The following is an 11663-nucleotide window of genomic DNA, read 5'->3' as shown; positions in this document are numbered from 1 at the left end:
CTGCTGAACCGGAGCTTGTGCCATGGTTCTTGTCTAAGAAGAAGAAAACCCATACCATTTTCTGTTCTTCCCCGTGTATTTTTTCCCCTTTTGTGCTGACAAAATCTGATACAACACCAGAACTGAACTCCAAATGTTCTTTCTCAATTTATGATATGTGAATACTTTACATGCTCCAAATGATCTCCTCTCATTTCAGGTTGTTCTTTGACCTGTCTGCTCTCTCTTTTTTTTTCCTTTTCCTGATGATAATGCATCCAATGTATTGGGAAAATATCCGAGTTTGGCGCTCCTCCCCTGCTCTGCTGTTTGACACTGGTGATCATCAACTATATATCTTGATTATATCTAAATTCAGTTGTCTTTCTTTTACTTTTTGTCTTCTGCAATGTTGGTCGGTATTAATGCTGATAAAGACAATGTCTTTCATTCACACACACACTCCCTCTGTCTCTCTCCTTTACTTTTGTTATTATGGCTAGGGCTGGACATTTAAACCGTTAACCGCAGGTATACGAGTATTCGGTTTCGTGGGTATCCGAACAACGGATACTAGACACCTAACGAAGACGAAAACGAGGATTAAAAAGTGGAATACCTATCATACGGGTTCAGATTCAGGTTTTTGAAATAACGGGTACCCGCGTATATATTAAAATTATAAAATTACCTTTATATTCTTAATATAATTACCAAAATACTTAGGTTATTTCTACTTTTCTTGAGGATTATATATTGGATTTTTAAGTTTTGATGAATTTAACTTCAAATCACTATGTATTTTAGAATTTTTTTTTAGGATTCTACGTATATTGTTATATTTTAAGAATTTTTAAACTTATAAATGTGTTTTTGTACCAAAATATGTATATTTTTTTGTTGATTATTTGGTTTAATTCTACATTGATTAATGTTTTATATATGGGTACGGATATTCGCGGCTATCCGTCTTTTAGTTATAGGTACGCATTAGATGGGTATGCGGATGTTGTGAGATACAAACGGAGATAGTATTTCTCTAAAACCGACAAAGACGAAAATAAAGACGGATATCTCCAAAAAATGCGGATATCCGATCTGTGCCCAAACTTATTTATGGCATTCTCAGTAATGAATGTAAAGGGGAAGTTGTCCAGAATTCTAGTGGAAATTTAGAAGAAGAATACATTTTTTTTTATTTTCTCAGTTGATTTGAATTTGATTGCTTGGAGTTTGGACCAAGAAATCGACCAGAATTAACCTGGAAACTCACCTCTTTGGAAAATCGAGGGAGTAGCTTGACTCTCTCTTGTCATGTATTGAACCTTTCTCTCCCATGTTTCTGAGCATTTTCGCATGAATTTCGCCAATCTTTAACACCACCTTCTTTTCTTTTCTTTTTTTTTTTTTTTTTGCTTTCCTGGTCACCATCTCCCATTTTGTTTTTTTTCACAAAAAATAAAAAAAAATAAACTCCCCGCATATTATTATTTATTAAATTACATCATGATGTATGAATGACGCGCCTCCTGGCTTCAACTTGATATTTTCTGGACGATGAAGATGTAATAAAATACTATGGTGGTCATTGTCTAAGCACTGACACACAACGAGTCAGCCGTACACATATATAAACCTAAGTTTTGTCTGTTTCTAAAACCCACGTGGTTCATGATGGGATGGGAGAGTTGGGTGCTCCATTCCTAAATAATTGAACCGCTTAGGTTCCATCCGTCTTTGCTTTTAATAGATATAATTACGTTTTACAAGTAAAAATCACGAAATTATTTTTTAATAATGGCCTTAAAAACAGTTGCATAAATTAAATGGATTAATTTAACCCAAACCCAATATTGATCGTGAAATTTAAATGAAATGGTATAAAAAGGAATTTTTATTTTTATTTTTTATTTTTAAAAAAATACTGCACGTGGTCGAGGAGTTTATATAGTTGGCGACGTCTTCCCAAAATTATTTGTAAACAAAGAGACCTCAAGCCTCAAGGCGCCAAATAAGCTTCTCACACCTCTTTCTCCCATCAATCAGACCATCGAAATGCTACTCAGAACCAATAACCTCTCTCTCCCCTCTCTCTCTCCACTTCACAACCCTAATCCCTCGCGATTTCACCACACTCTGATCCGATTCCGAGGAGCCTCGCCGCCGCGAAGTCTCAGTGCGGCCGCGCCGATATTGAGGCGGAATCCGGCGGATCTCCGGAAAATTTGCGTAGAGAGATTGGTGAGAGCGTGTGTCAGTATTGGACAGGAAAACGATGGCGGGTTGGTGGAGGAAGAGAGAGAGGAGAGAGAAAGCATATGGGAGCAGATGAAGGAGATCGTGACGTTTACAGGTCCGGCGGCGGGACTGTGGATCTGTGGGCCTTTGATGAGTCTTATCGACACCATCGTCATTGGCCAAGGCAGTTCCGTTGAACTCGCCGCTTTAGGTACGTTCTTTCTCTGTATGTATACAGCAAATATCTGTTTGGTCAACGGGAAAGTCTGGGAAGACAAAAAGAGCAGCATTTTCTTCTTCTTTCGCTTGCTAGGAGAAATCGGATTTTGAAATGGTTTTTTCATTCTTCTATTGATATTCAGGTAATTCCTGTATGCAGATCACTCAGAAAAGAGATTCTTCTCTAGTCAATTCTATTACTATATGGAAAGGGTCTCTAAAATGATGTTTTCCCCGTTGGTTACGTGTTGAATTTGTTTCTCGGTAGAATAAGGGTTGTCTGGACCACATTCTTCCTCACTCGATCACGGATCCTTAAACGTTCATTATCTCACTAATTTTGCATAGAATTAATGGTTTCAGAAATCATCTGATCTTGTGATTGACAGGTCCGGGGACAGTTCTCTGTGATCATATGAGTTACATTTTCATGTTCCTCTCAGTTGCTACATCAAATCTGGTCGCCACTTCTCTTGCCAAACAGGTTGATGTCCTTGAAACGCCTGTGTTTTAAGTTCATTGGGTTTTGAGAGTATTTGTCTGTTGCAAGAACTCTGTATTTGTGTTGGGGCAGGATAAGGACGAGGCACAGCATCAGATTTCTGTCTTACTCTTCATTGGCTTGGCATGTGGATTATTGATGCTTTTGTTCACTAAATTGTTTGGCACTTGGGCCGTAACTGGTAATTTGGAACCATTAACCTTCCCATTCTTATGCAATGAAATCTGAGTTTGTCCACGTTGAGAAAAATATTTGCATTTTTCAGCTTTTACCCGAGGAAAGAACATCGACATTGTCCCTGCAGCAAATACATACATCCAGGTTCTTAAGCTCTTCTGTCATGTGTTTATCCATGTTCCTGGTTTCATTTTTAATCATGTCTCGATCATTGCTTGTTTCTGCAATTGGGCTATAAAGAAACTTTTGAGTTAAGACTGATGATGTTCTTGCACAATTTTCTTTTCCCAGATTCGGGCCTTGGCTTGGCCGGCTATTCTTGTCGGATTGGTTGCTCAGAGTGCAAGGTTCTGATATTCCCTCTATCTCAATTCGATGCTTTACAACTTCTGAAGTCCAATATCTTGCATATATAGACTGGTTAGTACGTTTACCTTGGCTAAGATTTCTCCGAACTTTGCTTCAGTCTGGGAATGAAAAACTCATGGGGACCTCTGAAAGCGTTGGCGGCTGCCACAGTCATAAATGGCCTTGGTGATATAATCCTATGCTTGTTTTTTGGACAAGGTATCGCCGGAGCAGCGTGGGCAACCGCAGTTTCTCAAGTATTGCTATGAACACATTTCATCTGTTTCTTGCTAAAAAAAATCATTTTCTATATGCATTTGGATGTGTAAACAATCATGTAAATGTGTTTGTGTGTTAGATTGTGTCGGCCTATATGATGATGGATTCTCTCAACAAAGAAGGGTACAATGCCTTCGCCTTTGCTGTTCCTTCGACGCAAGAGCTCTGGAGAATCTCTGCCCTTGCCGCGCCAGTCCTGGTGTCCATTTTCTCGAAGGTTGCTTTCTACTCTTTCATCATATACTGTGCCACTTCCATGGGTACTCACGTTCTTGCTGCTCATCAGGTAAATAGATATTGATTTCCAGTTTCTGCGATCTTTTTCACCGACCTTTTATTCTATGAATTCGAACTGTCATACCAAAGATGTAAATAAAATTCATAAGCAATTGCACGGCGGTGGCTGACGAACAGCTGAACGATACACACAAATTAATAGGTTATGGCTCAGATGTTCCGGATGTGCAATGTGTGGGGGGAACCCCTCTCTCAAACGGCCCAGTCTTTCATGCCCGAGTTGTTATACGGGGTGAAACGGAATCTTTCCAAGGTTGGAATTCGACGTCAATGATGGGACATTCATTTTCTAAGTCAGTATTGGTTCTGAATTCGTGAAAATGTGCAGGCAAGAACGCTGCTCAAGTCCCTTATGATAATCGGGGCAACGCTGGGAGTTGTACTAGGGGTCATCGGAGCATCTGTCCCTGGTCTGTTTCCCGGCATCTACACTCGTGATGGAATTGTCATTCATGAGGTCAGTTCCTTCTCTCGCATTTTAAGTCACATTGTTTATGTTTCTCTACATCCCCGGGAATCTTGATTTTTCTCCTCAAATTTATAGATCCAAGTAGTTAGCTTATTAGCTGATAATGATCTATCTTGTATGAATGTGGAGCAGATGCACAGGGTATTGATACCGTTTTTCTTGGCGTTATCTGCAATGCCGAGCGCAGTGAGCCTGGAAGGCACTTTGCTGGTAAACCTCTTTGATCATAAAACCCTCTAATCCTTTGGTAGTCTGTAAAAGCCAGTTGCTATATTTCCCCTAATGGACTCGGAATCTCTGTAAATGTTAAATGTGTGAAGGCGGGACGTGACCTCAAGTTCGTAAGCTCGGTGATGAGCGCAAGCTTCGTCCTCGGCTGTCTTATACTAACTGTATGATTCTCGGACAGAACATCCTCAGAGTGTTACGAGCTGAACTCTTATGATATAGTTACAATAATAATGTTGTTGGTTTTGGTTGTTGACAGTTGGTGACAAGAAACGGCTTCGGCTTGGTAGGCTGCTGGTTCGTCCTCGTTGGATTTCAGTGGGTATGATCATTTCCCAACCACCAGATGAATCTAAACTCGTTTTTGTCTTTGCCCTTATCAATGTTTTTGTGTCGGCAGGGACGGTTTCTTCTGTACCTTGGACGCCTACTTTCCCCGGACGGCTTACTATATTCCCATACTTTTAATCAGTATACAATGGAGAAGATTTAATCTTTCATATATATATATATACACACACACACGATATTGGGTTTTTATTTGTTGCTATTATCAAATCCATTATATATTTATATATATATATATATATATATATATATTTGAATTTTGGCAACATAAACCCACCTACTGCACCACTAATCTAGTTTTGGAAATATAGATTCTGCCCTCCTCCTTGTATTTTCTCTGCGATAATGGAAAATACAAACTTTTAATACCTTAGTTTCGGTGCAAACACACTGCCAAGAACGAGTTGGAAACATCTAATCTAAACATTCCCCACATTGAAATCATTTTAGACTCCAACCCAGAAACTGTTATAACTTGGTCGTACAATAATACCATGTGATAATATGTAGCACTCGGCTGTCCTGTGAATGTGAATGATGACATTTTTGTCCTTCTCGCGATTCGGGTCTCTGCTTCTCATTAATGCATGAGTGAACAATTTCAGAATACAGTTAAAATATGGTCTACTTGGTCATTTCTTTTTTTTTTTAAATTATAAAATAATACATTATGAATTTATCAATCAATTGATTTGTAACCGTAACTAAAATTTAATATGGACCCCCACTAGAACTAATGAAATAATATAATTCATGGACCAACTTCTTTTCTCCGATGTACACATTTTAAATTCGGACCATTGCAAAAGGTCAGTACAAAAATATAAAAAAATAATTCCCTAATTGAAAAATGAGAGAATCGGAATATCGTCCACCCGAATGAATAGCCATGAGAGCTACCACCGATGGGGGCCATACATTTTTTGACCACTCGTCATCTGGTCCCACCTACCACCATCATGATTCATTCGAAAAATCTCCATTTCACCACGTGTTTTTTTTTACTTTTACCAAGTCATTATTACATTTTCTCTCTTTTCTTTGTTATGTGGTTGGGTTGATTTTTTTTTACATCTTCTCTGTTTTGATTATATTTTTTGAAATCTCCATTCCAACTTTGTAATGAAACGAAGTTGTGGCTTGCGTGTCTACTTCCAATATCTTAGACGTTACGGTAATCTTGAATTCATCGAATCGGTCTTGAATGTCCGATTACCGGTTCGGTTTGTTCCAATTTGTGTTTCCGGTTTCATCGCACCGGACCGGACAGATGTCTGCATCTATTTAAGAGTGAGAGGGCAGGAGCCGCACCCAAACGGTTAAAACTGCTATTTCTCTGTTCCTCCTGCTCTGTTTTGTCATCCACAAACCACGGAGGAGGAGGAGGAATTGAGGAGAAAAATGCAGATTCAAAGCAAAAGCTGCAAAACCCTAAAGTTAACCGCTTTACTCCCTTCTCCACAAAACCCTAATCTCAGAAGAACCCCATTTCGTTCATCCATCAGTTTCGGCGAACCGAAGCGGCCGTACCCGAGGCTTCGAGGCTCTCAATACGGGCCAAAGTTCCTCCGAGTCGTGAACTCGAGCCGGGAACTCATAATCGAGAGAGAAACCGAGGGCGATGCCGTTTCGATACCTCAGGGGAGCGAAGAAATCAATGAAATGGAAGAACAGGAGAAGGAGGGGTTGGAGAGTGAAAGCATGTGGGGACAGATAAAGGAGATAGTGGTGTTCACAGGACCTGCGGTGGGGATGTGGGTGTGTGGTCCGTTGATGAGTCTCATCGACACTGCCGTCATCGGCCAAGGAAGCTCCCTCGAGCTCGCCGCTTTAGGTACTTTATGAATATACATAGCCATGTCTCTTAGAATCTCTGTTTGGCTGACGGGAAAATCTGGGGGTTGATTAGGGTTTCTGGGTTCGTTAGGGATTCGAGTAACACTAATCGGAGAGTGGAAACCCATGAACAGGTCCTGGAACAGTGCTTTGTGATAATCTGTGTTATACTTTCATGTTCCTCTCCGTCGCCACTTCCAACTTGGTCGCCACCTCTCTTGCTCGCCAGGTTTGTCTGTTTTTTTTTTTCCTATTTATTTATCATAAGTAATAATGTTTTTCCAATATAAGAAATTGGCTTTTGATAGATAGATAGATAGATAGCAATTTGATATTCATATGTTTTTCCTTTCCCAGATACAATTTTAATGGGTATATATTTCTTATTATATTAATATAATATATATATATATATATGGGGTATAGGACTCTAGGGAATCTCACACCATCGATTATACGTGTATTTACCAAAAATAATAATAATAACAATAATTATAGTTTAATATAAAAAATAAAAGAACATTTGGAAAAACACAAAACAGGGTTATTGAAAGAAAGAACAAAACGGATTAAGAAGCAAGACATTCAACAAATATGAACTGAGAGATATGTATAAAATGGGGGCAGGACAAAGAGGAAGTGCAGCATCAGATATCGGTGTTGCTGTTCATAGGATTGGCATGTGGGTTCTTCATGTTTTTATTCACCAGACAATTTGGATCATGGGCTCTCACTGGTAAAAACCATCATCCCCCAAGAAAACATCCTGTGATTATCCATTAATATGGCATTGTTAATGCAGCTTTTGCTGGGGCAAAGAATCTGGATCTTCTGCCTGCAGCCAATACTTATGTTCAGGTTCCATTAATTTCTCCATCTTGTTTGTTATTTTGACATTTTCTGATATTCCTGCCTTCTGTGGATCTTAACATCTGCAGTTGCACACCTTTCTTTTTCATGAATTCCGCCACGACAACCCTTTTGTTCATCTGTGTATGTCAGATTCGTGGATTTGCTTGGCCTGCCGTTCTCATTGGGACAGTTGCTCAAAGCGCAAGGTCCTGTCGTGTGTGTGTGTGTGTGTATAGATATACATTCTCTGAGTTTGTCGTCTATCGGAACATATAGAAAGATTCACCAAATATTAAGAAATTGAATGAGTATCCTACGGAAGATGATACGTATGTGCTAGGAGGCTGGTTCCATTTCAAAGGCATCGATGAATCACTAGCTAAAACCCGAGGTTTCAAAAGAGGATTAGTGAAACAAATGGCTGATAATGAAGTGAAGTTATTGTGTGTAGCCTGGGGATGAAAGATTCGCGCGGACCTCTCAAGGCATTAGCAGTTGCAGCTGCAATCAACGGTGTGGGGGATGTTGTCTTGTGCCGTTTTCTTGGTTGTGGCATCGCTGGTGCAGCTTGGGCTACTATGGTTTCACAAGTAAGCCCTCCTTATCAATTACTCAGTAACTGGAAATGATGATGATGGTGATGATGATGTTATGTATGTAGGTGGTTGCAGCATATATGATGATGGATGCTCTTAACAAGAAAGGATATAACGCCTTCTCCCTCACAGTTCCTTCTCCTTCTGAGCTTCTGACCATCCTCGGACTCGCTGCTCCTGTCTTTGTAACTATGACATCCAAGGTCTCTCTCCCTCTCACATATATATACACTTTCACCGCCATAATATTGTCCTTATAATATATATATATATATATATAGGTGTCTGTCTATGTATCTCCTAAAATAACCTTTTGTGAAAAACTCTGCTCCCTTGTATAATCAGATAGCTTTCTACACACTTCTTGTATATTTTGCGACATCGATGGGCACAAACGTTTTAGCGGCTCATCAGGTGAGATGTTCTCTATGAGTTTTCAGTTTTACTGAGTTTGTTCTCACAAACCAAACCAAACCAAACTAATGGTTGTGTGTTTTTGATAGGTTATGATTCAGGCCTACTGTATGTGTTCTGTCTGGGGAGAGCCTCTCTCTCAGACTGCACAATCCTTTATGCCCGAGTTGTTATACGGTGTTAACCGTAACTTGCCTAAGGTAAGCTCTCTCTCTCTCTCTTTCACTTCTCAAATTATACAAGATATGGTCATCCTTCAAGGTTCTTGGCCTCGTAGAGGCTGCCTGCATATGACATTGATCTTTGTTAGCTGTTAATTAAAGAAATGCTCATTTTTGCTCTGAAGATCGGAATGATGTTCCTAAAACAAAGTTTTTATGCGAGTAGGCAAGAATGCTTCTCAAGTCACTTGCAAGCATTGGAGCTACAGTTGGTTTGGTCGTAGGAACTCTCGGGACAGCGTTTCTGTGGCTGTTTCCGGGCATATTTACGCCTGACAAGGTTGTCGTGAAGGAGGTATTTTCTCTTTCTTCTTCGTCTATACATAGTCCTGAATGCGGTGACTGAAAAAAGTGTATGCAATGTGCGGAAAACACCATGGAAACTTCTTTGGTATGAAAAGTCTAAGCTTGGGTCTTGCAGATGCACAAAGTGCTGATATCGCAGTTTCTTGCCTTAGCCGTGACACCAATTGCTATGAGCTTTGAAGGCACCTTACTGGTACCAAGTTATACCCTTTTTTTTTTGTTTTTTAGAGAAATGATGAACTGTAAGAGAAGTTTTCTGCATAAAGCATCATGAAAGAGGCACTGACAGACACAAGTTATCGAACATCGCAGGCAGGAAGAGATCTGAGATACATGAGTATATCAATGAGTGGATGCTTTGTCTCAGCAGGGCTTCTACTAATGGTACGTATACAACACAATATTCTCATTCATCTCTATCCCCCCCCCCACCCCACAATTATGAATCAGTAGGTTTTCTTAAATTCACTCTTCTGTATATATATATATAGCTTCTGAGCAATCGAGGATATGGCTTGCAAGGCTGCTGGTTCACCCTCGTCGGCTTCCTATGGGTATAAAATCCAAAACTTTTTCTTTCAGAAAGAAGTGTATGAGATTCAATGTTTTAAATTGTCTACAACATGCAAAAGCTGAATCAACAAATGCAAGATCCATATAGTAATGGTAAGGGAGTGTAAACATGAGATTTCTTATGATGTCATCAGGCAAGGTTCTTTCTGTCTCTTGGACGGCTTCTTTCACGGGATGGCGTCCTCTATGTTTCAGATGCTCCATCCATAGCGTGAGGGTCCTCTCTCTCTCCCCCCCTATGCTTCGGACAACCAACGACCGTATCCTACTTCATGTTTTCCTTTTTTTTTTGGGAGATGTGCGTTCCCATGCGTAACCTTCTCGAACGTATATGTATACGCATGGTTTTTGACGACAATCTAGTGAAGGATGGATGGCATTTGATCGAACGCAGCTTTGTCATTGTGTCCCATTTTGCCCAAGAACCATAACATACGTCACGTTCTATATATATGTGTGTATATATTTTGAATGTATCAACGTGTGGAAGAGAGAATTAGGGAACTAGAAGAAAATAAGGAAGAGAAAAATGATTCGGGTTTGTTTCCTTTCAGAGAAGATAGGCAGACCACTTGATCAGATGCCAAGTTGCTTGCAGCTCCCACACCACACACCCCACTTGGACTCCTCTCTAGTCGCTTAATCTCCCCTCTTCTTTTCACATTTTCGTATATAGATCTTAATTCAATTGTTAACCGTTTTTTTTTTAAAAAATTGAAATTGGATTCTTTTTTTTTCCTTAGTTTATGAATTGAGCGGTTTAAAATATATCATATTCAACATTTTAAAATATATAAAACAAAACACAATTTATTTATTGCATTCGTGCTTCTTTTACTAATAATTGGGCTTTGAGAGTCACGTGGTTATGTCCGGCAGAAATGGACAGACCCAAACACGGCATAAGTCAAGTAACCGACCATTGTCTGTAATCACATTATTGTTTGATTTTGGTTCGGTCTGTTTAACCGTATGACCCGTTAACCGAATGCTCACAAAAGGGAAGAGAGGCGGGTCACTGTGAACACCTTTGGAGCTGGTCGTTTATCTGTCTGTTGTATTCCGGAAATCTCTCTCTCTCTCTCTCTCTCTCTCTCTCTCTCTCGTGTTTTCCGTATAGAGGTGAAGAGAAGTGAAATGCAAGTTCAAACCAGAACCCCAACTCTAACGTTATCTTCCATTTCTTCTCTGCAAAACCCTAACCCCAAGCTCCCATTCCGATCTTCAATCAGCTTTCGCCAATGGAACTCGCCGTTTCTGAGCTTCCGGAGCTCTGCTTCCGCTGCAAAGTTCCCCCCGTTGAACCGGTTCGTCAGAAACTGCGCAACTCCGAATCAAGAACTTGTTGTTCTTGACGGAGGCAGCGAGAACGGAACGATTTCTCCGCCGAGCGAAGTGATGGCTGCAGAAGCTGAAGCAGATGGGGTCAAGGCGGACGATTTGGCGAATCAGAGTATTTGGGGTCAGATGAAGGAGATCGTCATGTTCACCGGTCCCGCGGCGGGGCTATGGCTCTGTGGCCCGTTGATGAGTCTCATTGACACGGCGGTGATCGGCCAAGGGAGCTCCATCGAACTCGCCGCTTTAGGTATGTATATATACATCACAGAATCTGCATTAGTTATCGAACACTTGGTTGCTTTGATGATTATTGGTTCTCTGTTTGATTAGCATGAAGATGCTGGAAAGAAAGAAAAAAAGATATTGTTGTTTTGTGTAAGATGCCTTTTCAAGCAGGGTAGTTCCCTCGCTCGCTTGTCAAATTGGAGGGGGGGGGGGGG

The 11663-nt window shown here is 40.3% G+C and overlaps 4 protein-coding genes across 5 annotated transcripts in view; all 4 read left to right on the top strand.

The window, feature by feature from the left end:
* LOC104807765 (SH3 domain-containing protein 2) overlaps nucleotides 1–437 on the top strand; it is a 3636-nt gene extending 3199 nt beyond the window's left edge. Inside the window, exon 11 of one of the 2 annotated variants that reach the window (XM_019201811.1) lies at nucleotides 200–437. In XM_019201811.1, coding sequence (XP_019057356.1) covers nucleotides 200–211 — 12 coding nt within the window. In that variant the 3' untranslated portion in view covers nucleotides 212–437. The other variant, XM_010533167.1, reaches the window with a different exon arrangement.
* Nucleotides 438–1969: 1532 nt separating this feature from the next.
* Nucleotides 1970–5392, top strand: LOC104807764 (protein DETOXIFICATION 47, chloroplastic). The gene is made up of 13 exons (XM_010533166.2): nucleotides 1970–2428; nucleotides 2826–2920; nucleotides 3011–3119; nucleotides 3204–3259; nucleotides 3407–3462; nucleotides 3582–3720; nucleotides 3822–4028; nucleotides 4182–4292; nucleotides 4368–4496; nucleotides 4641–4718; nucleotides 4829–4900; nucleotides 4996–5058; nucleotides 5137–5392. The coding sequence occupies exons 1-13, from the start codon at nucleotides 2035–2037 to the stop codon at nucleotides 5227–5229; spliced, it is 1602 nt and encodes a 533-aa protein (XP_010531468.1). The 5' UTR covers nucleotides 1970–2034; the 3' UTR covers nucleotides 5230–5392.
* An 858-nt stretch (nucleotides 5393–6250) lies between these two features.
* On the top strand, nucleotides 6251–10331 carry LOC104807762 (protein DETOXIFICATION 46, chloroplastic-like). The gene is made up of 14 exons (XM_010533165.1): nucleotides 6251–6918; nucleotides 7055–7149; nucleotides 7548–7656; nucleotides 7723–7778; nucleotides 7923–7978; nucleotides 8224–8362; nucleotides 8434–8571; nucleotides 8714–8782; nucleotides 8872–8982; nucleotides 9170–9298; nucleotides 9425–9502; nucleotides 9622–9693; nucleotides 9801–9863; nucleotides 10017–10331. Exons 1-14 carry the CDS (start codon nucleotides 6486–6488, stop codon nucleotides 10095–10097), a joined length of 1629 nt encoding a protein of 542 aa, XP_010531467.1. The 5' UTR covers nucleotides 6251–6485; the 3' UTR covers nucleotides 10098–10331.
* A 688-nt stretch (nucleotides 10332–11019) lies between these two features.
* Nucleotides 11020–11663, top strand: part of LOC104807760 (protein DETOXIFICATION 46, chloroplastic) — a 5103-nt gene continuing 4459 nt past the window's right edge. The window contains exon 1 of the mRNA XM_010533161.2: nucleotides 11020–11470. Within this exon, the coding sequence (XP_010531463.1) occupies nucleotides 11020–11470 (451 nt within the window). The remainder of the gene's footprint in view (nucleotides 11471–11663) is intronic.

Source organism: Tarenaya hassleriana, unplaced genomic scaffold, assembly GCF_000463585.1.
Source record: "Tarenaya hassleriana unplaced genomic scaffold, ASM46358v1 Cleome13, whole genome shotgun sequence".
NCBI lineage: Eukaryota > Viridiplantae > Streptophyta > Magnoliopsida > Brassicales > Cleomaceae > Tarenaya > Tarenaya hassleriana.
The sequence above is the reverse complement of the archived record's forward strand: the minus strand, read 5'-3'. Positions and strand labels throughout refer to the sequence as shown.